Source organism: Liolophura sinensis, chromosome 7 (assembly GCF_032854445.1).
Source record: "Liolophura sinensis isolate JHLJ2023 chromosome 7, CUHK_Ljap_v2, whole genome shotgun sequence".
Lineage (NCBI taxonomy): Eukaryota > Metazoa > Mollusca > Polyplacophora > Chitonida > Chitonidae > Liolophura > Liolophura sinensis.
Window position 1 is genome coordinate 27,216,396 of NC_088301.1, and position 26,673 is coordinate 27,243,068.

Genomic DNA, 26,673 nt, shown 5'->3' on the forward strand with positions numbered 1-26,673 from the left:
ATTAGATACAGTTTGAAAATGACGAGCGTTACAGACCCTAACCGATCAGATTGTGATTCAAAAGTAACGGACGATTACGTCTTTCCCGTTAATATGTAAGGATCTCATACTACAAGAACTGCACAAACACTATAATCATATTAGCTTCCAAACTCGTTTAAAGACTGTGGCACCACCCTTTTTATTCATAACGAATAAAAAATTAAGAACAGAAATCAAGATGGGCTGAACGTCATGAAGACAAGAAGTTTTTTGTGCATAGAGAACATTGCTGGTGGACTTCAGTCGAAAGGATGCCTCACTCAGTAGAAACCTGCTGATACTCGTGGGTAAACCCTTTGCACTGCCACAATGTTGACCGCCGTCGTAAAAGTGAAGTATTCTTGAGTACGGTGTAAAACTCCAATCAGATAAATAACTCAGCAGACACCTGTCTTGTAACACTTGTAACACTTTTACGGATAACTGGAAAGTCCTTTTCGACATCGCTTTTGCCACGAGAAAGTGCCAACATGATGGTTCCAATTTTCTGATCAGAATATTTGTCCATCTATAGTGCTATACAATTCAAAGGCTTTTGCCCAATAGTTCCCAACTATACCTCCATTTTCATCCCTTTCTTGAGACCAGTTCTCAGGCATACTTTATCTAAAGTAAAACCACCATTCATCATGTAAACGGTCATCTCCTGAAGTTAACAGCAGGATTTATTTATTTATTTGATTTACGCCGTACTCAAGAATATTTCACTTATACAACCGCGGTCAGCATTATGGTGGGTGGAAACCGGGCACAGCCCGGGGGAAACCCACGACCATCCGCAGGTTGGTGACAGACCTTCCCATGTGCGGCCGGAGAGGAAGCCAGTATGAGCTGGACTTGATCTCACAGCGACCGCCTTGGTGAGAGACTCCTGGGTCATTACGCTGCGCTAGCGCGCTGACCAACTGAGCCACGGAGGACCTTTAACAGCAGGAACAGACTTTTTCTGAAACATGGGGCCAGTAAGCGTGCAGTGTTCAAACATTTGGCATTCTTCATAACATCACGGGCCAAAGATGGCTTACTCTGTAGACTTTGTATGTCAGCTTGGCAGAACTTTTTAGGCCCTAAACAGACCCTTTTAATGGGTTTTTAACTTATGCCTGTGTCATCACCAACACGGGTCCAAGCAACAGTTGATAGCTGGACGGTGGAGAATAGACAGATAAGGATGTAATTCAAAGGACGTCATAGGCAATGGAGAATAAACAACAAAAATTCAACTGACACAGTATGATAGACAATGGACAAACCTCGACAAAGATTGCAATTTGCGTGGGGTGATAGACAAAACGACAATGACAAAAGAAGGCAATCTACTTCAAGGGAAGATAGACAATGAAGAATAAATTACAAAGAATGGAATGGACATGAGATAATAGACAATGGAGAATGTGCGACAAAGAATGCAATGGGCAAGGGATGAGAGACAATGGAGAATATACGACAAAGAATGCAATGGGAATGGGATGAGAGACAATGGAGAATATACGACAAAGAATGCAATGGACATGGGATGAAAGACAATGGAAAATATACGACAAAGAATGCAATGGGAATGGGATGAGAGACAATGGAGAATATACGACAAAGAATGCAATGGCCATGGGATCGTAGGCCATGGATTTATTTATTTATTTATTTGATTGGTGTTTTACGCCGTACTCAAGAATATTTCATTTTTAGGACGCTGGCAAGCATTATGGTGGAAGGAAACCGCGCAGAGGCCGGGGGAAACCAACGGCCAGGTTTCTGGGATAGGCTATGGAGAATAAACAACAAAGAATACAATGGACATGGGATGACAGACTATAGAAAATAAACAAAGAATGCAGGTAATATGGGTAATAAATATGGGAAATCAACAAGCAAAGAATGTAAAAAAAAACACAGGATGGTAGATAATAAGAATAAACGACAAATATTGCAAGAGGACAGCACAGACAATGGAGAATGAACAAAGAATGGAATGGACATGGCCCACGGAATGCTGGACATTGGAGAATTAATGACAAAAGAATGAATGAATTATTAAGGCTAAACGCCACGTTGCCAATATGTCACCCATATCGTGGCGATAATGATTTGATTGATTTGTTTTTGATTTGTGTATTCACCAATTACATGTAAATAAGTCTGTAAAAAATGGTAAAGTACCAAACCTGCTTCAAACAAATGGATTATGAATAGAATTAAACTATGTTGAAGAGTAAATGGCGGGCATAGAAACCAATGCAAATCATAATCACAGTTGTGAACAAATCATAATCACAGTTGTGAAGAAATCATAATCACAGATGTGAACAAATCATAATCACAGTTGTGGTCAAATCATAATCACAGTTGTCAACAAATCATAACCACAGGTGTGAACAAATCATCATCACAGTTGTGAACAAATTATAATCACAGATGTGAGCAAATCATAATCACAGTTGTGAACAAATCATAACCACAGTTGTGAGCAAATCATAATCACAGTTGTGAACAAATCATAATCACAGATGTGAACAAATCATAACCACAATTGTGAACAAGTCACAATCGCAGTTGTCATCAAATCATAATCACAGTTGTGAACAAACCATAATCACAGTTGTGAACAAATCATAACCACAGTTGTGAACAAATCATAATCACAGACGCAAACAAATCATAATCACAGGTGTGAACAAATCATAATCACAGTTGTGAACAAATCATAATCACAGATGTGAGCAAATCATAATCACAGTTGTGAACAAATCATAACCACAGTTGTGAGTAAATCATAATCACAGTTGTGAGCAAATCATAACCACAGATGTGAACAAATCATAATCACAGTTGTGAACAAATCATAATCACAGTTGTGAACAAATCATAATCACAGTTGTGAGAAAATCATAATCACAGACGCAAACAAATCATAATCACAGGTGTGAACAAATCATAATGACAGTTGTGAGCAAATCATAATCACAGTTGTCAACAAATCATAATCACAGTTGTGAGCAAATCATAACCACAGATGTGAGCAAATCATAATCACAGTTGTGAACAAATCATAATCACAGATGTGAACAAATCATAACCACAATTGTGAACAAGTTATAATCGCAGTTGTCATCAAATCATAATCACAGTTGTGAACAAACCATAATCACAGTTGTGAACAAATCATAACCACAGTTGTGAACAAATCATAATCACAGACGCAAACAAATCATAATCACAGGTGTGAACAAATCATAATCACAGTTGTGAACAAATCATAATCACAGATGTGAGCAAATCATAATCACAGTTGTGAACAAATCATAACCACAGTTGTGAGCAAATCATAATCACAGTTGTGAGCAAATCATATTCACAGATGTGAACAAATCATAATTACAGTTGTAAACAAATCATAACCACAGTTGTGAGCAAATCATAATCACAGTTGTGAACAAATCATAATTACAGTTGTTAACAAATCATCATCACAGTTGTGAATAAATCATAATCACAGTTGTGAACAAACCATAATCACAGTTGTGAGCAAATCATAATCACAGTTGTGCACAAATCATAATCACAGATGTGAACAAATCATAATCACAGTTGTGAACAAATCATAATCACAGTTGTGACCAAATCATAATCACAGTTGTAAACAAATCATAATCACAGTTGTGAACAAATCATAATCACAGATGTGAACAAATCATAACCACAATACCACAATTGTGACCAAATCATAATCACAGTTGTGACCAAATCATAATCACAGTTGTGACCAAATCATAATCACAGTTGTTAACAAATCATCATCACAGTTGTGAGCAAATTATAATCACAGTTGTGTACAAATCATATCACAGTTGTGAGCAAATCATAATCACAGTTGTGAGCAAATCATCATCACAGTTGTGAACAAATCATAATCACAGTTGTCAACAAATCATAACCACAGTTGTGAGTAAATCATAATCACAGTTGTGAGCAAATCATATTCACAGATGTGAACAAATCATAATCACAGTTGTAAACAAATCATAACCACAGTTGTGAGCAAATCATAATCACAGTTGTGAAGAAATCATAATTACAGTTGTTAACAAATCATCATCACAGTTGTGAACAAATCATAATCACAGTTGTGAGCAAATCATAATCACAGTTGTGAGCAAATCATTATCACAGTTGTGCACAAATCATAATCACAGTTGTGAGCAAATCATAATTACAGTTGTGAACAAATCATAATCACAGCTGTGAACAAATCATAATCACAGTTGTGAACAAATCATAATCACAGTTGTGAGCAAATCATCATCACAGTTGTGAACAAATCATAACCACAGTTGTGAACAAATCATAATCACAGACGCAAACAAATCATAATCACAGGTGTGAACAAATCATAATCACAGTTGTGAGCAAATCATAATCACAGTTGTGAGCAAATCATATTCACAGATGTGAACAAATCATAATTACAGTTGTAAACAAATCATAACCACAGTTGTGAGCAAATCATAACCACAATACCACAATTGTGACCAAATCATAATCACAGTTGTGACCAAATCATAATCACAGTTGTGAACAAATCATAATCACAGTTGTTAACAAATCATCATCACAGTTGTGAGCAAATTATAATCACAGTTGTGTACAAATCATATCACAGTTGTGAGCAAATCATAATCACAGTTGTGAGCAAATCATCATCACAGTTGTGAACAAATCATAATCACAGTTGTCAACAAATCATAACCACAGTTGTGAGAAAATCATAATCACAGACGCAAACAAATCATAATCACAGGTGTGAACAAGTCATAATCACAGTTGTGAGCAAATCATAATCACAGTTGTGAACAAATCATAATCACAGTTGTGAACAAATCATAATCACAGCTGTGAACAAATCATAATCACAGCTGTGAACAAACCATAATCACACTTGTGAACAAATCATATTCACAGTTGTGAGCAAGTCATAATCACAGTTGTGGTCAAATCATACTCACAGTTGTGAATAAATCATAATCACAGCTGTGAACAAATCATAATCACAGTTGTCAACAAATCATAACCACAGCTGTGAACAAATCATAATCACAGTTGTGAACAAATCATAATCGCAGTTGTGGGCAAATCATAATCACAGTTTTGAACAAATTATAATCACATTTGTGAACAAATCATAATCACAGTTGTGAGCAAATCAAAATTACAGTTCTGAGCAAATCACAGTAATAATCAAATGACTATTAGTAATAATATATTTGGCGTGAATAAATGTGAGATGGAGTTTTATATGTTAGATAGCAAAACAGACTTCATTATACTCTTTATTATACTCTTAAGATAATGAATCACAATACTTCAAGTGAGAGGGCAAGTTATTCCAGACATTTGGACCTTGTATTCTGCAAGTATAAAATGAGAGGTTACTGTTAATGAAGGGTCTTTCGACGTTATACAAGGCAGCTCTGTTTGGATACATACATGTTTCTGATAGTCTAACGAAATATGTTCTGAAAGAGAATTGGTAAAGTTTCAGGATGATGGAAAAATTTGTAAGTTAACTGAGACATGAAAAATTTGATGAGACAATACAGTGGGAATATTTTTTGTTGAACAAAAAGTGGATTAGAGTGTGCGAGTACAGCGGAGAGTGTAATAATACGTAAAGCTCTTTTCTGCTGAGCGATTAAAGGTAATAAATGGGTTTTATAAGTATCTCCCCAGAGAAGCTTACAGTATGACTGATGCGGATAAATGAGGGAATAGTACAAAAGCGCATAGTATTTTCGTTTTCAGATTTTCCTTAATATGATTTATAATCCCAATATAATTTCTGGACACTTTCTTACAGACCTCACTTCTGTGTGTTTTTGAATTTAGTCTACTATTGAAAATTACCCCTAGAAATTTAAATGGGTCAATGCATTTTATTAGTACTGCTAGTAACTTTAGGTTTGGAATATTTAAGGTACTGCTATGGTGGAAATGAACGCATTTAGTATTTTTAATATTAAGAGAATGTTTATTAGAACAAAGCCAAGTGTGAAGATTATCTAATCCATCGGAAGTCAGGGTAAACAAATCTTGAAAATCATCACTGGAGACAAAACCACTGGAGTCAAGTGCAAACAAGAGGGTTTCCAGAAGTGGGCATGCTTTTGATATGTCATTGATGTACATGTATATACGGAACAATACAGGTGCCAGTATTGATCCTTGCGGCACACCACATGTTATTTGTGAAACAGAAGAAGCAGTGTTTTTGACTGGGACACATTGTTCCTTACCAGTTATGTAGCTTTTTAACCAATCATTAACTTTCTCCCAAAAGCTTCTGATTTATTCAATAATATATTACGGTCCACAGTGTCAAAGGCTTTAGAGAGGTTTAAAAGATAGAGTGTTTCTTATTTTCTTTGGCATAAATCATTTTTTTCATAGAGAGCTGCCAGAGAGGTAAACTGCAAAGAGCGCAATCCAAACTAACATTCACTAAGCAGACTGTGGGGTTCAAGAAACTTTGTCATTTTATTAACAGCAATCTTATCCCAGATTTTATTAAAACACGAACGAACAGAAACAGGTCTATAATTCTCAAAGGCTTTCACTATATTTTATAAACTGGTGTTACCTTTGCAATTTTCATCACATCCGGAAAAAATCCAGTTTGGAAGGAATATTTGACATACCTGTATGTGCAAGTGGGGTAGGCAACTTCTCTGCAACCAGTTTGACTAGGGAGGTTTTTATACCACCTAGACCAGTTGAACCGTTTTCCAGGTCCATAATTATGTGATAAACATCCTCAGCTGCGTAACTTTCGAAGTAGAAGTGGTTCAGAAAAGTTTCAATCAAACAACCGTGCGGCCTGCCACAGTTCATAAATAATTATTATATCCTTTAGCAATTCTGATCCTCTTGGGGATCAGAGAATAATTCTCCATTAATATGAAAACGTTTAGGTAAATCTAGACGTCTTTTTGTATTTGTTAAATCATTTATTAATTTCCATGTGTCTTTAATATCATTGTTAACATAATTGAATTTGTTTTCATAATAAGACCGTTTTGCAGTTCGGAGAGTATGATTTAGCCTGTTTCTATATAATCTGTATGTTTTAGAAACAGACGGATCATTTGAACGTGAATGCCGCTTATATAATTTGTTTTTCCCTCCATTTACTGATATCTTAATAGAACGTGAAATCCACGGTTTTGTGTTGTTGCTCTTGACTGGGCCAGAAGTTATTGGAAACAGTTTCATAAATAGGGGTAACGCACTACGGGCTCGATTAGGATCTTGGATCTCACTGAAAGTAGTGTCCCATTGTGATTCATTAATTTTTGCTTAAAATTATCTTCACGTATTTGATTTACTCTTCGACATATCATTGTACATAGTGAAATAGATATATTTGATTGTTGTTAACACTGTAACAAATTACACTGTAATTTTACAGTGAAAAATGCTGGCGGCATTTATCACCTTTTTGATATAATGGCGTATATCTTGCAGTTAGATCCGGTCATCACTAGGTGTACAGCCACAAAGTCCGGTCATTACTAGATGTACAGCTACAAAGTCCGGTCATTACTAGATGTACAGCTACAAAGTCCGGTCATTACTAGGTGTACAGCCCGAAAGTCCGGTCATTACTAGGTGTACAGCCACAAAGTCCGGGCAATACATGGAGTACAGCCCGAAAGTCCGGTCATTACTTGGTGTACAGCTACAAAGTCCGGGCATTACTAGGTGTACAGCCCGAAAGACCGGTCATTACTAGGTGTACAGCCTCAAATGATCAAGCACTCCTCAAGCACGTCCGCGTCTGTCCACCATCATTAATTGTAACGGTAAAGAACACAACTGCACTGGGGTGAAAGCCAATAGAGAATAAAGAACAAAAAATGGAATGGAGAGGGGATGATGGATACTTTAGAATAAAGGACATAGATTTACCGAAGGATGAATTGAAATGATGTGACCGACAGTGAGGAATAAAAAACATACAGTTGACATTGGGTGATAGATAATGGGTAATAGAAAGAATAGAATATAAATAAGTTAGTGCTATGGCTAGACAATGGAAAACGCACTGAAGCATTCAAATGTAATTTATAGGATTCTATATAAATGTAGAAAATATATGTGGACTGGGATCCCGCTGCTCGAAAAAATAATTTTGTATAAATGTGGGTGAATAAGACCTACAGTCAGATACTATGTTCAGGACGTGTCATGCCAGAACACACAATACCGCATAGGCCTTTAGTTTAGCATGACATGCGCGTAAACAAAATGTACTACATGTAGTTTTGTGATCGTGATATGCCACAAATGTGGCACTTGAAAATGCAATTCACAAACAATGGCATCTATCTGTAGTGTGTCTTCTTGTGGCAGTGCGCCACTGAAGTATCATGCCGAAGGCACAAAATATAACACCCTACCCGTCATATTATACTAACACAGGGCCAGCCAGTTTTCTTGCTCTAACCTTCCTGTGCTGAGCGCCAAGCGAGGCCAAGGGTTTGATCAAGGAGTCTGCCGACTTTTAGGCGCACGCTCTGACCGTTAGGTCAGCCGAAGCGGTCCGAATAATGGTAAACGTACTATAACTATATAACATGCAGCAACATTGCATATGGAATGAATTATTGCCATTTAAACTTCTGTAGCGAGAAAACTATTGATCGTAGTTAAATTCACATGCACTTTACAGAAAAAGGCATGTCTTGGGCTACAATTTGGTGAAAGTTTCAGATTTCTAGCTTCCATAGTTCTAGAGTTACAGGCCATTGAAATTACGTAACTATGTTTTAGCTTTTGACTATATCTCAAAAACTTGCCAAAATAGACACAAAAAAATGGAACAAAGCAGATTCGGAATCAGCGGCCCAAAATACACCAGAATATAAACAAAAATCGAATTTCAAAATTGTGAACGCACAATTTCGACCAATAGCGATCTTAGTTTTTAACGAAGTAAAAAATTTTCTCAAACTTCTTGTAACTCGGAACTGTCTACCTACATATCAAATTTCAGAGAAATATGTTCCGTAGTTCTTGAAAAGACGATGTTTAAAGATTTTACACAAAATCCAATATGTCCGCCAAACAACGTGACTTAGAAAAAATCGAAAGGCCCAGTAGTTTACATCAAGAATTTTACTGCAATTTTTTTAAATCAATCGATTAAACGGCCTGAGCTGCAGCATTCCCACAAAATCGGTGGAATAATAATAACTAGAACTGTATACGGTTATACGGCTTCCAATCTGTCTGTGCACGCAGCTTTTAGGGTTCACCCTCTAAAACTTTCTACTTTCTCCACCACAGGCCGCTCAAATGAATATGTTCTATGCTCTTCAGAAAAGGCCCCGGGTTTGTATAATATTGTATGAGCAAAAAGACAGATGTAATCCATATTAGACAATGAACTCTCCGAACGAGCGAATTGTCACGATCTCCCACAAATCAGCCATGGTGTCCATACTTATGAATTCGAAATGAATTTGGTAAAATTTGACCTGTATTCACCATCGTGCTTCGTTTAGTGACAGTAAGATTACAACATTAACATGTCCCAGCTTTCCACGGCACGGACCATATCATTTCTCATTCTGGATAATGTTAATTAGCAACTGTATTTGATTTGTGAGTTATTTCATCAGAGGCAGTAGACGGAAGAAACTGATTTTGAATAGTTCAATTGAGAAAAACATTCCTTAGTATTTATTTATTTATTTATTTATTTATTTGATTGGTGATTTACGCCGTACTCAAGAATATTTCACTTATACGACGGCGGCCAGCATTATGGTGGGTGGAAACCGGGCACAGCACGGGGGAAACCCACGACCATCCGCAGGTTGCCGCAGACCTTCCCACGTTCCTTAGTATTTATGGCTCTCGTGGAAATCAGTGCATAGTTAGAGTAGTAATATTTATTGTTTTAACTTGACGTATTCTATACAATTATATGTAAGCAAGTGTACACCGAACAGCGGTATATGTGCGTGTGTATTATCTTTGGAAATATGAGCACAAGCCTACACTGACCTGCGGGTCAAATGGCGATATATACATGCCTCGGGGGTAAGGACGGTGGTGGAAGTACGGCGGGTTCAGTTACATAATCCCGCTTAGGTTACTTTGCTGAGCAATTAACAATTTCATTAGGAGAAAGCGTAAATCCCTCTTAACCATCATATGGGCAAGTACATAAATTATTTTCAGCACCGTACTATTTTAAATAACTTATTTTCAGCACCGTACTATTTCCAACTAATAGGTAGGCCAAATACAGATTTTACCGTCACCAGTGTTCAGCTTAAAGGGTGTAATTGTGGCCCTGCTACCTCTCCTTGCGTAAGGAGAGGTCAGCTAGCTGGCTTTGTCAATGTTAATTTATTTATTTATTTGATTGGTGTTTTACGTACTCAAGAATATATCACTTATACGACAGCGGTCAGCATTATGGTGAGAGGAAACCGGGCAGGGACCGGGGGAAACCCAAGACCATCCGCGGGTTGCTGCAAGACCTTCTCACGTACTGTCGATGTTAAAACTGATGTAACGTGTGTCTGCATATAACAAGTTTTCCAATCTATTTTACGGGAAACTAGCACTCGAAGTCATTCGATTCGATGACAAAAATGAAGAGCAGTAGTTGATCTATCTACTGGTTAACTGTCAGCTTCATAGCGCCCACGGTTTCTCGACCAATTTGCAGAAAATTTTCAATGCTAATACTCCCGGTAGTCTTGTATATGTATATCAATTTTCAATACAACCAGAATAACGGTTCTGAAGAAAATTTTTTTTTTAAATTTCCATACTTGTCGGATATGGCCGAAAATTGGGTCACAGATGGGTAAAGTTTTGTATTCCAGCGGGTAGCCCAAGCGATTTTGATAATGAACATGTGTAGAAAGTTAACAGCTGTCACATGCAGTTTTCTCGCAAAGCCAAAAAAAAAACAGTTGCCAGAAAAGAAGAAAAATAATCAGAGAGAGAGCAATAATCCAAAGGAAAAACAATAGTTGTCCCTCAGGACTACTTGCGTGGGCCCCTAATAACACAGCACAAGCTGTTATTTTGCTCTACGCTTCCGCTTTTTGTCCTCACTGTTATGCCACAGATGCCATTGTCTTTTCAAGCTGTGCTGTCACAAGCTGTGCCTTTCATCTTGTTGTTTTCGTTGCAAAATAACTGGACTATTTATTACAGAGTTTTACATCTCCTGTTGCTGGTTGGTTTGATAGTCTGTGTACTGAACACCCAGTGGTAGAGCTCACAGGATGCTGAACAAAACCTTACTATTCCTGCTTTTGGGAATCGCCGCTACCCAAGGTAAGCATAGAAGCAGAGTGAAGATGAACGTGATATGGTCGAAATACTGGCTTTACATATTCCAGATCCTGGATACTTTCTCTCTGAAATCTTGCTTATCTGGCCTTACACATTCCAGACCCTCGACACATTGTTCTGAAAGACTGATTATCTACCATTACAAATTCCATACCCTCGACTCTTTGTTTATGAAATGCTGCTTATCTGACTTTACAAAATCTAGATGCATGACATACTGCTTATCTGGCCTTACAAATTCCATACCCTCGACACTTATCGGAAATACTGCCCGTCTGGCTTTACCAAGTAGTCTAAATCACACCCACATATTGTACGCTGAAATACTGCTTATCTGGCTTTACAGAAGATTGAAAACGTCAAAAATGCTAAGATGGGTTTCGATAATACTGCACATCGATAGAACATGGTTTAAATGCAGCTATTCTGGGTTATTGAAATACTGCTGATGGCTTTGGGCAGCAATGAAAGTCCACACTGTTTGGCTAAAATTCTGCTAGAATTCACTTTAAAACACCGACACAATATGATAAAAATACTGCTAATTTGGGTTTAGACATGCAGTAATGAGAAACGATATGCTACAGTCTACCTAAAATACTGCAAAATCTGGCTTTAAATAGCAATAAACGTCGGCAGAGTTTGGCTTAAATTCCGCTAAGCTGGTTTAGAAGGCACTGAAATCATTCTTTCCGGAAGTACATTTTTATCATTTGTCTCTTCACATTTATCATTACCTTGTAGACTTATGCCAATTTCTCTTTCAGGATTTTGGATTTTCAAAAAGAAACAAACATGTTACGACATTTTTGGAGAGAATATGTGTTTCCCGACATCGTCTCCTTTCACGAACACTTTGGGGAAGGCCCCTGAGTCACCGGCTGACCAGAAAGTGGCCTTCGCTCTGTTCACACCTGCTAACACAGATACACCTCACTACCTGGACGGGAACGATATCGACAGTCTACAATCCTCTCTATTCGACAGCAGTAAGATGACCCGGGTGATAATACACGGATACACCGACAACATACGCAAACCATATTTCCAGACGATGAAACAGGAGCTGTTAAATTATGTACGTAACTCTTGTAATATGTAAAGGGGCGCTTTATGTCAATTACGACATTGGCGACATTGCTTTATGGCAGTAAATGCTCACCTGAAGGTAGCGGTAAGATTCAGACTCTTCCTCCAGGTAATAGGGGCCTATTTATAAATATAAACGAAACACACCTAACCCTAACCCTATCTCCTAACCCTAACCCGAAAAACATATTTCCAGTGATGACGTATTTCATTAATATTCATGAGTAGGCTACCCCTGCCTGGAGAAAGGATTGAAATCTTACAACTACCTCAGCTCAACCAACGTGTTCCTCAGCAGGTGTCGTTGTATTTGTCTTTATGAATATCGTCCACTTATCACGTAACAATTCTGAGAAAAAAATCTTTTTTCCTTTTTGTTTACAACAACAACAGCAGCGTCGACGACGACGATGATATCGCTGATAATGATTATGATAATAGTGATGACAACAGTGGACTTTGTTGGTTACAACCCAGGTCACCATTGAGGTCGCATGCTCGAATCCAGCCCTCTTTGTTTTAAGTGCTGCTTTAAGTCAGGGAGTTTGTCAGGTAGTTTACTCCGGAGCCGACTAAGTGCTGTTGCATTAGTGATATATTCTTGTTTACGGGGAATAAACTCATAATCTATCAGTGAAAATATATTTCTCGCCATTTGCTTTCCCATTGCTACTTGGGTCTCTGCGCCACACTTTTCAATTCTTTGTCTTACAGAATTACAATGGATAAATACCTTAAATACTTTTTTCTTTTTTACTCTTGTGCAGGACGGGTCAAACGTAATTCTCGTGGACTGGGAGAAAGGGGCTGATAAGTCATACCTCTTGTATTCACAATCGGCGGCAAATACCAGAGTTGTGGGTGCTCTTCTTGGCAAGCTGATGGAGATCTTATCCCAGATGCACGATGTCCCGTACACTACTTTCCACTTAATTGGTCACAGTCTGGGAGCTCACGTGGCTGGTTACGCTGGCAGCCAATTGAACGGAGCGTTGGGCAGAATTTCTGGTAAACAATGTTAGACAGTAATTCAAAATCATAAAATACAACGCTATTGTTGCGTTAACCTAGCATGGAGGTATAAGTTACTACTGCTAGTTTGTTTGTAGCGCTATGCAATTTGATGTGTTTTCTCTGCATGCATTTGGAAGTACTCGATACAACGGTGGATTATAAAATACTTATCAGAGTTGTGGGTAATTTTTATTCCCTCGGTTAAATCTACTTTGAAGAGAAAAATATTTTATTACATACAACAATACTTTGTTTTTTTTTTAAACTAGGAAAACACTATATAGCAATGGAAAAATATTCCCAAGGTTTTGATAATATGTCAACCGCAGTGATAATATTTAATCCAAGGTGAACATGTTTCAACCGCGATAAAAACAGAGAAATTCACGTGATGTGTAAAGCTTCACTTTAGATCACTATCCCCACTTCATTCATAGTGCTTTCGTAAAGACATAGTTTTCTTTCAGGAGAAAAGGTTTTTTGAAAATATTTTTGTATGGTGGGTATTTGGGACCACAATTTGGTATATATCGTCTTTGCCTAATAATGTTCTAAATAAACAGGTAAGGCATGTGTAATAAGTTTCTTTAAATGTGAATTTGTTGTGTATATCCAAACACGTACGTTTAATCTGAATTATGATAATATTTATGAATATATCAAAGATATAAATATGATCAAATCCAGTTTAAACACATTTGTTTGCAAATATATTTATTAAACATGCGTTACTTCCTCATTTATAACAATACTACGCAAAGACAATACATACCAAGAGATTGTCCCAAATACAAAATATTTTCAAGTGTCTTTTTCTCTTTAAAGAAAAACCGAAAAAAGATATTGATGACCACTTTTACAACTAACTTTTTTCACTCTTTCGTCTGAGCTTTATGTAGTTTTTATGTTTTCTCCATCTCTAAATTCTCATGCATGGCTGACAATCTTGCCCTGTAACTCACCTGTGTTTCTCTGAACGTTACCTCTCTAGGACTGGACCCAGCTGGCCCGTTATTTGAAGACAGCCATACCAAAGTACGCCTGGACTCCACCGACGCTCTGTTTGTGGATGTCATCCACACTAACGGCGATAAGTTCATTGAAGGAGGTGTGTATGTACCAAAACGTAGATATAGTAAGTCTTACAGCATAGAGAGTGAAACCAGAGGAGCAACGACAGTGTGATGAATATTAAATTGGCCAATAGTCACATATGACTGGTTAAATACGGTCATTTTGTCAAAGTATGTCAATGTCATTGTAACAGTTCATGCTTAACTTCTAGCCAATTACACGCCCCCTAGCACCCTGGCTTAAGCAGAATTAGGAGTAAAAAAAAGCATTGCTGTTAATTACAATTTGTTAGACGTTACTGATTTAGAATTATTCAAAATGCTGTGCTGTCATCACATTTAACATACACCGACATTAAAAAAATGCAAATTGACCAGACCTCGTGGTGCGTAGTGCACGAGGTTAGTTCAAAAGGGGCAATACTCTGCTTGGCCTAGTCCCGGATGAAAAATCAGATCGTCACCAAATTGTAATGGATTTGTTTATTTAGACTAAGCAGTAAACAAAATATCATCTAAAGTCCTTAACGTGTCATCTAAAGTCCTTAACTTTTTCGGTAAAAGGGCTGAGAGACAGACAGACTGAAAAAATAAACGCTGTGAAAAACATAACTTCCTTTGGGGACAAAATAACTGTAGGATCCAGGGGTTTTCTTTTTTCAATTTTTTTCACGTTCGTTTTCAGGGCTTGGCACAATGGTGGAGATGGGAGACGCTGATTTTTATCCCAATGGTGGAATGGAACAACCGGGTTGTGCTAGTACCGTTGACAAATATTTGATCGCCTTCTTTAAAGCTGGGTTTACAGGTAATATATAAGACCGTACATTTTGGTAAATAAAGAATACTGAACGGATTACTATGGGCTAACAGTTTATTCTCTAAAAGCAATTGTGTACATAAACTATACAAGATATGTATACCAGATGCACACTGATTGTAACAGTTAGGAACACTAGGGTGCATAAATCATCTCTATGTACTTTTAATGTGTACTAAATTGCGTACACATGTTTGTTTACATCTTGTCGACATCACTAGCTATACAAAAACGGTACTCGGTTGCTTTTTGAGAGTACCTCATTTGCATGAGTTTACATGAGGAAAAAGAAAGTCATAGTTCACAATTTTTGCTACGGTATTGCACGTTAGAAAGACGTAAATTGGAATGAGAATATATGAATCCATTTAAATAGCTGAAATAGCGTGTGGATTGTGAACCAGGTGTAAAAACAAGCCCATAAATCGCCCGCCATCTTGTTCTTTACAGGTGTGACGGAAAGTGTGGGTTGTAGTCATATGCGAGTCTTGGATCTCTTCTCGGAGTCTATCAACTCTCCTTGTCAGTTTACTGCATACTCGTGTGGTACTGTGGAGGAATTCAACGCCGGCCTCTGCTCTTCTTGCAACGGACAGAGCTGTTCCAGAATGGGCTTCCACGCCGACCCATCTGCTCGCGGCAAATTCTACCTGGAGACAAACGCCTCGCCGCCATTTTGTAAAGGATAGGGAAAATAATGCTACAACATATAACCTAACTCTACCATTTCTCTGCAGCCTTTTGTTTCTGTATAACAATCCAGTAGTGTGTGGAAAACATGCGTGTGAACAATTAGATCAGACAGAGCAGACTGAGTACACTGACTGTTGGATAACGTCATGTATATTGAATATGGGCATGTATATTGGATAAGCCCGTTGAGCAGCAATCAGTATGACATATCCAAATATTCCTCAGCGAACAGACAATGTACTCGGACTGATTCAACAACAACAACAACAAACACTTTCCTCGACGACACACATGGTCATCTATGAAGAATTCGTGTTAAGCATCAAACATTAAAGTACCGTGTACTTAATGTACAGATATACTGCATGGCTTCTTGGGGCGAGCTTACCTACACCCGCCCCATTCCGGCTGTCCCCCACACCCACACCACATTCTGCCAGAACCATTCGGTCTGTCCCCTATAGAGTTCTGTTTTAGCAGGGATCATCGTTGATCAAGCCGCTTAATTTCCGGACTAATGGCTGGGGCCTTAAGAAAACTACTTTGAAGCCATCTCCCCCCCCCCCCCGCCCCAGTAGTGAAAGTTGAAAAATTTGTTTGTACTGTTATATGTTATTACACATGATAGTGTAAACATCAAGACATAAAATCAAAACGTTTCATGCATCCTTTAATACCTATAGTGGCTTTGGTTATTCATGATCACTCGTGAATTTAAATTACTAGTATTGCCATTAAAGTATAAGGGGAAAGGAGCTTTATGGAAGTTTTGTCTAATAAGTGGGTCTTCCAGCAACCTGCGGATGGTCGTGAGTTTCCCCCAGGCAGTGCACGGTTTTCTCCCACCATAATGCTGGCCACCGTCGTATAAGTGAAATATTCTAGAGTCGTCTTGTGTGTTATTTTCCAGTTTTAGGAATTCCCTGTTCAAACGCGTGTACCAGTACACTTTTACCAGTCAACAGTTCCAAGGCTGTGTTATCATATCTGTGTAATACTGATGTAAGTCAAACTACTCCGTAATTCAATGCGTGATAAATAAAATCGTGTAATGTTGATTAACTAAAGACAGTCACCATATGTCTCAAGTGTAGCATGTGTAGCAAGAATAATTACTTGTTGGTTTGATTGGAGAACCTCTAGTAAGTAACCGGATTCTTGTATTGCTGAAAATTTGGCATCCCAGTGAGTACATAGATTAAACCTAAACTAAGTAACAATGAAAAACCCTTGTAGAGATGATTTCATAATTAGTATCTTTTGTTTAATCTTTAATTTTCTTTTGAGTAGAATGTTGAGAATTTCTTCTCTCCATTTGGCGTCGTCCTGTCCCAGAAATTTTTTTCACTGTATGAAGAGCGCTTCTTGACATATTTGAGATCATCGCCCACCAGTGATAAGATCTTCTTCACAGCATCATGTGCAGCAGAGATGAAGAAAAATGTTGTTTATCAGGTTGGAATTGTGTGCAGCAAAACAGCTGTAATTCTTGAAACTCAGTGTGAGTGTGCAGTATGTACAGGTCCAAATGCGCACTGCAAACATGTGCAGTATGTTCTTGCAGCCTTGATATCATTTTCCAAGAAAAGAGGAATATTAACAAAGTTAACATGTACCCGGCAGCTGCAAAGTTTCAATAAGTGTAAACCTTTTAAGTGGCTCCCCTGTTTAAGGTAAAAAATTAATATTAAGAAAACCTGGTCAAGGTAGAGATCTTCGACACTGTACAAATTTTGATCCTCGACCTAAAGACTTTGTACAACAGTTATCGTATCCATCCTATATTCAGAATATGTGTATTAATTATCAGGGTAACAATTCATGAGATCCTCTTTCTATACCACTTTTACAAATGTATCCCCCTGCAAACCTTTATGGTATTTGTAATGATCATCATTATTTGACGCAACGTCCTGAAGACCACTTTTAACAGGTTCTTGAAGTCCAGAATGTTAAAAAAATTGCACATTTTCTGGCAGAAACCAGAGGTCAAAGTAAGAACAGGAAATGGTTTGAACAACGTTGTAAGCGTATATCATCGTCACACTTTGGGAAAATATGTAAATGTACAAAGAGAACAAATAAGTCTGTTCTGGCAAAATCATTTATTAACCCTCAACACTTTACTTCAGAAGCTGTACGACATGTGGGAAATATAAGAGTACAGCTGAAAAAAAAAATTGAGGATTTGTACTCGTGTAAAACTGACCAGTGTGGATTGTTTGTATCTGTAACAGACAAAGTTGTGGAAGTAAAATGACCTTTTTGTAGCAAGGATATGATGATTAACAGTTCCACTGTTTTATATCTTAAAGAGGACAAAGATAGACTTACATTAGAGGCCAAACCTGATTATTATTATCAGATTCAGGCTCAGTTATACTGTACTAATCGCCAGTTATGTTATTTTACTGTACACTTTTAGAGATATGAAAATTATTCCAGTAGAGAGAAAGGATGTATTTATTAATGCAATGGTTGAAAAACTAGCCCTGTTCCACAAAAACTTTATTAAAATCAGCTTTGTTGGAACATTACTTTTACAAGTATGTAGACAGACACTGTTTCCAGGAAATTTTGTGGCCTTCACCCTGCCAAACTCATCTATGTGTAGGCAGCTTGTGAACTAGACTTTGAACAACATCATCAATGTTCCCACCATACCATGGCAATACTGTGTAACACTAAGGTCCTCCACTGGAAACTGACTTTTGTGTGCTTAATTTATTAGTCTTTCGTGATGAATGATTGGAGTTTAGGTCTGCATTATAAGTATTTCTGATGATGTGAGTAAAATATCAGTACTTTGAGCAAGCGATTAAGTGTATCACATAAAACTGGCCAGTATAATTAAAAACAAATTTACATATGTTACACTGATGCTTTCGTCCACTGTTAAGGATTGTAATATTTTACCAATATCATGGTAACACTTTGAGGTGGTCCATTTTTGAAAGGTATTGTCTGTGATTCAAATTTGTTACTGTAGTAAACAATATTTCATACTGACATTAATTGCTGGAAGAGGAAACACGATTTGAAATCTTAACCTCTTTTGTTTGAGGCTTGTGACAGTTGAAGGAACCTTCTGGTGGGGAAGTTTATTAGATTTTACAGTAGACTATGCAGTATTTCTCAAGCATTCACACACACACACACACACACACACACACACACACACACACACACACACACACATACACGCACGCACGCACGCACGCACACGCACACACACACACATACATACATACCACTACATTTCATCTAAGTCAAAATTCTGCAATTCAGTGCAGTGTCAGGATTTCAGACAGCTGTGCAGATAGCATTAAAATACATTAATATATGTTAAACTTGACGAAGGCATTAGAAAATCAATATTATAAAGATATAAAGTATATGTAATGGCATGCTCTGAGAAGTCGATGCAGAATCTTTGCAGAATTTTACCCAAAATTTTAAGGCAGCAGCTTGCAGAATTCTTTCATGTGTGTTGTTGACAGCACTATTTAACGATTGGCACCATGACACGCCAGTAAATAATTTAACAAATAGGTCTTGGAAATGTCTAAGCATTGCATGGTACAATTGCACTGGCAAAAATTACACAACATGAAGCTAATGAATATTATATCTGAAGACAGCATTGTCCCTGAAGCATTCAATGGAGAGGTAAGACTTTTGTATGTCTTAGCTAAACCAGTGACTCTTTCCACATGCACTCTCTTCGATGCTATTTTACGATCTTTCAAAATGGTTTTCTCAGTCGTGCGGATTTTTTTTTCTGAAAAAAGTGGGGATATTTACTGTAACATCATAGGGTATAAATATATCCTGAACATCAAAGCCCTTATCTGACATAACCGAGTCCCCAAGGATCACAAAGTTTTGGTAGGTCTGTCCTTTCTATTATTTGGCGATCACTAGCAGATCCACCATAAGCTGGCGAAACGTATGTACTCATTCCACGAGGAGAAATACCTACTAATATCTTTACTGTGTTTATATTTTTGTATGTACTGAATGTATAGTGCTGAGCTGTAGGAAATTTGGATTTCATCACTGGGTATTCTGTGCCATCTACAATGACTCTTGTACTGGGGAATTGACTTTGAATCCAGATGGAGAATACAATTTAACAAGATCTCGGGAAGGCCACAATGGAATTTCTCTCCACTGAAGAGACATAAATCTAACCCAAGTACAAAAAATGTTGTAAACATCAGCTTCACTGATATCAAACAAACGGCTTATTTCAAAGCTGGTATGTTTTCTCAAGTTAATCAAAACAACAAAAAACCTATTAATAACAGAAATAGAGCCAACAACTGAACTAAACATATAATTTAAATGATAAGAAGTTGTACCTAAACTGTCAAATACAAACTTAAACTTTTCATAACTTTCCAAGCCAGTAAAGCAGTGAATACCAGAGGGATCAGCATAAGACTTTGAAATGGAAAATGAAGGCTGGTAAGTTGGGTTGGTGAAAGCAGTTCTTGTTTCTTCTTGATCTGTCTGGGTATGAACTGAATTAGACTGAGGAATGAGAGAGGTATTACAGGGAATTTTATCAGAGACTACTGTGACTTCTTCTGCTACATGTGGCACACTGTGAGACCAAGGTTCTGTGTCCTCCAAAATTTCATGACATTCCATGGTATCAAAAAACGATGTCTGTCTTCTTTGCGGTCTTCTCTTTGGTACCTTTGTCCAAGCAAACACAGAGGGAACAGAAGTGGACTTTAGGCGCTTTACTTTGAGATCGTCACCTTTATGAAAAAGAATTGAACCATAACATTACCAAAAATTGAACAATAATTTCACCAACAATTGAACAACAATTTTATCAAAAATTTAACAATAACTTTTCAACATGAAGGCATTAGCTTTTTTGAAGACATTGTCCATTAAAGAAAAAATATTGTTTAAAATAGTTAACAGCACATTATGAACCAATCAATACCCGTTTACATGATCAGTGAGCTACGTAGTGAACCGTTAACCGCAAGATATCTTTCTGTCGCTCACACACGAGACGGATAGAGAGGAAGTTGTCTAGATTAACACCATTTTCATTTCGCAAAAATGTGAAAAACCACAACTTGTTTTTGTCACGTAGTCGGATGTCAGGAAATGATCCGAACATACAACACTGCATCGACTCGATCGCCACGGCACACCTGTCTTCACTTCTCCTTTGATGTTAAATATCCACTGTTTTCTTATTTTAGGACGATTTAAAACACGTGGAAACACGTGTCCACCGCGATTTAAGCATTTAGGCACACAACACTAAGTTTTTGGCATTGCCTTTGAACCTACGCAATTTCACAGTCACCAGAAATGATTCGGACTGTCTAATAGTGCCCCCCCCCCCCCTGGATTGTGATGTTGCCGCGCGTAGTTGAGGCGCCGGGTTTTCGAGACTCCCATTCATCAACACAGGCACGTGCCTCAGCCCGGGACAACACTGGGTAGCCGTCTTCATAGACGTGTGCCCAGACCCACCCCGTCTCCGGGGAGAATACTTTGATTTGTACGGACTCCCACCCCTCCACACAAAAATAAAAATGAATAAAGAGAAAATGACACTCGCATACAGTGGTGTTTTGACTTGTATTTATTTTAGCCTACACGACAACATATTATAAGGGCATGGTATGGAACCGTCGGGGATAGTCCGGTCAAATATCCAGGTAGGGTGTGCTCACACTGTCCAGCAGTACTTTGCGCTCCCCGTAAAAATACGTATGCCAGGCCATGTACGCGGAGTCCGTGTCCATCTCGCAGTACTGCCAGTCCACCTTGTTAAAAAAAAAACAAGTCATGAAATCATAGTAAAACTCGAACACCATACATCCTGGTACACTATACATCCTGTTTGCAAGGGTAGGTTGTAACGAATGGTACTCTTGCTGCTCACCACTTCGAAGGTGTCGTTATCGATTTGGTAGACGGTACGGCACCGTACACTCTCCAGTGACTTGCGCGTCTTCGTCAGGTCACAGATTTTCACATCCACATGCCAGTCTTGGTTTGTCACGGTTTTGCCATAGCCGGAATTTCCCAACAGCTTCATCGTTTCCCTGATAAGAGTATTGGAAGGGTCTGCGTCCCCCTCTCGCCGGGCTTGGGTGACGGCGTCAGCGAATGTTTGGAAGACTCGCTCGGACGTGTACTCCATCACTTGGTAGACGCGGGTCACTATCAACCGTGAGCGAGATACCATTCCAGTAGCGCCATGGCCAGCAGAATTTCCGTGCCGAACATACTCTCGATCAGGATTCGCCTTGCAAACAGCGCATATCGTGAAACAAGTAGCGGAGGGTGAACCTTAGAATGCTAAGATGTCAACGTGCATGGTTTTGTAGAACACCACCATCTTCTCCACCGCCTTCATGAAGGGGATCACGTCCAGGTTGTTATATCACCACAGCAAGTCTTTTACGGTACGCATGCCGTGCTTCCTCTACGTCTCCTGCAGGGTCTTGTACTCGGCGTCTGTGCACGGCTGGTGGGTCAGATGGTTAACGAAAGCCTGGCGGGGTGGGAGCGCCGTTTCCTCCAACCGGGCGAGGGAGTCTATATAGGTGTAACAAAACTTCCCTTTGGTGACGTGGCAGTCGTAACTGTAATTAGGGGCCAGATAATTTCGAGCGTCCAGAAATTTCAGCTGCGGCGTGCTGAGGGCCATGTGGTTATTGTTACGCTTGAAAACACACTCCAAATCACCGGCCTTGGCCAGGCGGGGGTAAAGCTGTTGCTTGATCAAGTTCAGGTCGTAGTTGCCCGAGTTGAAGCTGAGGACGGGGAGGTGGTTGACAGAGGCCACGACTTTGTCCCGAACACGCCGAGTGTAAGACGGCTTGGTGTCGCTGGGATCGATGCTCTCGTCTAACTCGTCCAGGATGTGGGCATAACGCTCTGTGAGATAGGCGCTGATCTCGCTCTGGTCTCGCTGATGGTATTGAGGTAAACCATCATCCGCTCGACGAGCGCCTGGGGATCACCGGTACAGACGAAGCACACGGGCTGGTCGTAGTAGGGCACATTGGAGTTCACATTCGAAGTCGTAACATGCTCGGTAAGGGAATATTCCGTCGTCACTTTCCCGGAGGTAAATACCCATGTCCGCCAATACTTCGAAAATAGTGGGTTGATTGTGGAATACACCACCCGAGTACTTTCGACGAACGGCGTCGGTGCACGTTTGACCGTGCCGTCGTAGTTTATACAGCTTATTAAACGTCTTCTGACACACTTGACAGGGCTTGACCCCCCATGTCCTTGATGTAGCTGAAATGCTGGTTATGCAGGTTTAACCGCATCGTGGGAGAAGCATAGCGCTGTGCAATGCGATGGACGAGTTGAGCCGAGTAAAAGTTGTCCATCGGGAGGAGCTGGTGCACTTGAGAATGTTTACGTTGAGTAAGCTATCCACCGTATCCAGCGCACTGAGAGATACACCGCGGAAATGCCTAGGCTCCATCTCCACCACATCCAGATACATTCTGTGATAACACCAAGCTTGGTTCTCGCAGTTTTTGGGGTCGGACTTGCCCAGATGGACGACCAAGCACCGGAATAAACACAAATGGTCCCTGTAAGGTCCATCATTTCCACCCACTAACGTGTGCAGCCCCTTGTTCGCCGCCAAGAAAGGCGGCAACGTTACCCCGCCCTCACGGATTGGCTGTTGGGGTAGTTTGTGCACAAAAACATGGTGAAAATGGCTCCGAATCGATCGCCAATGCTGCCGATACAGTTCCCGTAGATCAGTCTCACTCTCACTGCTAGGCAGGAGATAGTCGAGGGGTTGGATCGGGTCAGGTTGAAAATGGCCTGCCGGGATCTTCCATTTTTTCCTTGATCGACTCTTCCGTCTCTTCACTTGCTGCACTCGACGAGCTGGATTCGTTTTCGTCTGCGGGTCTCTGTAACACAGAAGCATGTAGAGTAGAATATAACTATAATATTGTATAGCTATAATATGGTAAAACTACACTAGGGGAATTGTACGGTCGCATAGTACGGTGACTGGTTGTTAAAGGTCTAGGGTGTGTGATGCCGCGACATCCCCGCGCACAATGTGTCAGCCAGCGTCCGTAAGGCTTGCCGATGACGTTATTGCTTTTTTTTGTCCAACGGGTCAGGCGGCCGTTTTGCCGGATTCCCTGTCGGGGTTAGACCCCGAAGAGTATATCAATGGACGGATATCGGGGTACAAACCGTTCGGCTTTTATCCAACAGTGTGTGGGTGGGTGTGTGACTTACCTTTCCGTGTTCAGCACGTCGATGAACTCGCCAATCCCATAACCTGTGAAAGGTCTTGTCATGCCCTTCGCATTTCCACAGAAGCTCCTGTCTGTCGTGTCGCATCAGGTGCCGGACCAAATGGCCTCGGCGGGGAAACGTCCGCCCGCAGGTCGGGCGCGTGAACCTCTCTCCTCCGCGTGGTATGTCCCCTCATGCCGCAGCCACGCGTCCCGCCGGGAAAATGTCCTGTCGCACGCTCGGCAGGTAAACTGGGACCCTTCCCCCTCGATATACTGCGTTCTCTCATACCGCACCCATGCGTCCCGCCTTGAAAAGCGCCCGGCGCATGTCCGACAAGTAGATCTCTTCCCTTTTGCCGAAGTCTCTCCTCCTCCTCCTCCCCCTCCTCTACCTCCTCCTCCATGACAGCGTAGCGTCCATCTTTGTGAATGTGATCTGGGCAGCGTAGCGTCTGTCTTTGTGAATATGGTCTGGTTGTTGTCTAGGCAGGTAGGATAGCCGGAGTAAGCTTCACTCTCTTCACACACCTTCTTTTTATCCCGTCAACGCGGACGTCAACGAAATTCAGGCGCCAAAACCGCGCGGTCACCCATTTATCAGTTTTGGCGTGAACGAAATGGAGCCTCGCGTGACCTGTAAAGTCACAGGTCCACCACCCTTTATAACTACTAGTGTCTTTCAACTTTTTAACAATATCTTAACAATATATTTATTCAGCTAATTGGTAAACCAATAATGTACCGCGACATGATACGGATTTACAATTACAATTCATTGAACACTCCAAATTTTGCAGACCTTTGGATACATCTAGATAGCTCCCTGGCGCGTTAAATATGACAAAATTTCAATCAAAGCGCCAATACCCTAATATCATAAATGGTTTCTTGAAGCGAGACACACTTCGGTGTGTAAAGTATATAGCAAAGTCTGCATCATAAACAAGGCACCAAGGGCTCAGCTTTTGGTGGTGACTAATGTAAAAATGGCAAATGAAAAATAATAAAACCAATTATGAAGGAAAAGCTGTGTTGATTTTGAGACTATTCAACTTCAAGCATATAGAATCCATAACAAACCACCTGGAAGAAAAGCCCCGATGGACAATACGCCCGGCGCACAATAACTTCACCGTTTTACTTCACCCATAAACGTGTCCAGAAGATGGCCTTTATTAACTTCGTCTCCTTGGCGTTGCTATAGGCACCCCCCCAGAATTTGACGGTCAACCTATGTCAAAATTTTGTGGCTGATTTCTCACAAAGCTTATTAACCACGGAACTTACCACGGAAAGGGGGCTGAATAGTGTAAAAAAATATATTCATTCTCCAATATTTAAAACTCCTATATATGGAGGAATTGTAGGAATAAGTATAAACCTGGGAAGGGCATCCAGTTCTCTATCTACACATGCTGCAGTCAGGAATGCATAGTTTCTAAGACTGCAGTGCTGATGTATTACTGACTATAAATGTTTAAAATGCCGTGTATTTAACGTACTGAAATGCTCAGTATGGGTCATGACGAAAAAGGCTGTAGATATATGTGTGTGTTTGTGTAAATCTTGTGAAACCTTAGCCTCAGCCACACTGCGACAGTGAGCTATCACAGACCTTCAGTTTGTAGAAAAGATAACTGTGGCATGTAATCCAATAAAGAAAAGCCACCTTGTAAAATAGGGAAGATCTACCAGTCTAAATTCTTCTAAATTTTAGGACACCTGGTCCGTCTTTTTAGCCAATATACATGTAACTGTAGGAGGAATGTTTAATACTTTCTTTTTTTCCCATATGCTTAGTCCATCTAATGAACATTATATTCATATCTTCACCCCCCCCCCCCACCAAAAAAGAAAGAGGAAAGAAATAAACAGGGAGAGAAATGTAACTTTTTGCCTTCAGCACTACCAATATCCGTCCTAAAAATTACAAACGACCTTTTGACAAGAAGAGGAACTGAAGTGTCTATCATTGTTACGTGTAATTACTGTATTCTCTCAATACCTTGCTCCGCGAAGCAATGTGTTTGCGCTTGAACTAGCTGTACAAACAAATGAAGTTATTATCATATGATTCGTGGTCAGAAAATGTGCTTATATGCAAAAAAACGTAACATGTTTAAGATTAGCATTTGAATTGGAGAAGTCTACAAGCGAGTTTAACGATCGTAGGTGAGAACCACCTGTGCCGGCTGATGCCACGTAAGCCTATGGTGAATGATTCGGTAATATTCAACATAATATAGAGACCTTGTAAGATGTGGAATTTTCCAGTGTTGAACTTTACAAATTG

General features: G+C 39.6%; 1 protein-coding gene across 1 annotated transcript; it reads left to right on the forward strand.

Annotated features, from left to right (window-relative positions):
* The first annotated feature begins 13,392 nt into the window (after positions 1 to 13,392).
* Positions 13,393 to 16,526, forward strand: LOC135471376 (pancreatic lipase-related protein 3-like). The gene is made up of 4 exons (XM_064750586.1): positions 13,393 to 13,512; positions 14,510 to 14,626; positions 15,277 to 15,399; positions 15,862 to 16,526. Exons 1-4 carry the CDS (start codon positions 13,404 to 13,406, stop codon positions 16,098 to 16,100), a joined length of 588 nt encoding a protein of 195 aa, XP_064606656.1. The 5' UTR covers positions 13,393 to 13,403; the 3' UTR covers positions 16,101 to 16,526.
* The last annotated feature ends 10,147 nt before the right edge of the window (positions 16,527 to 26,673 follow it).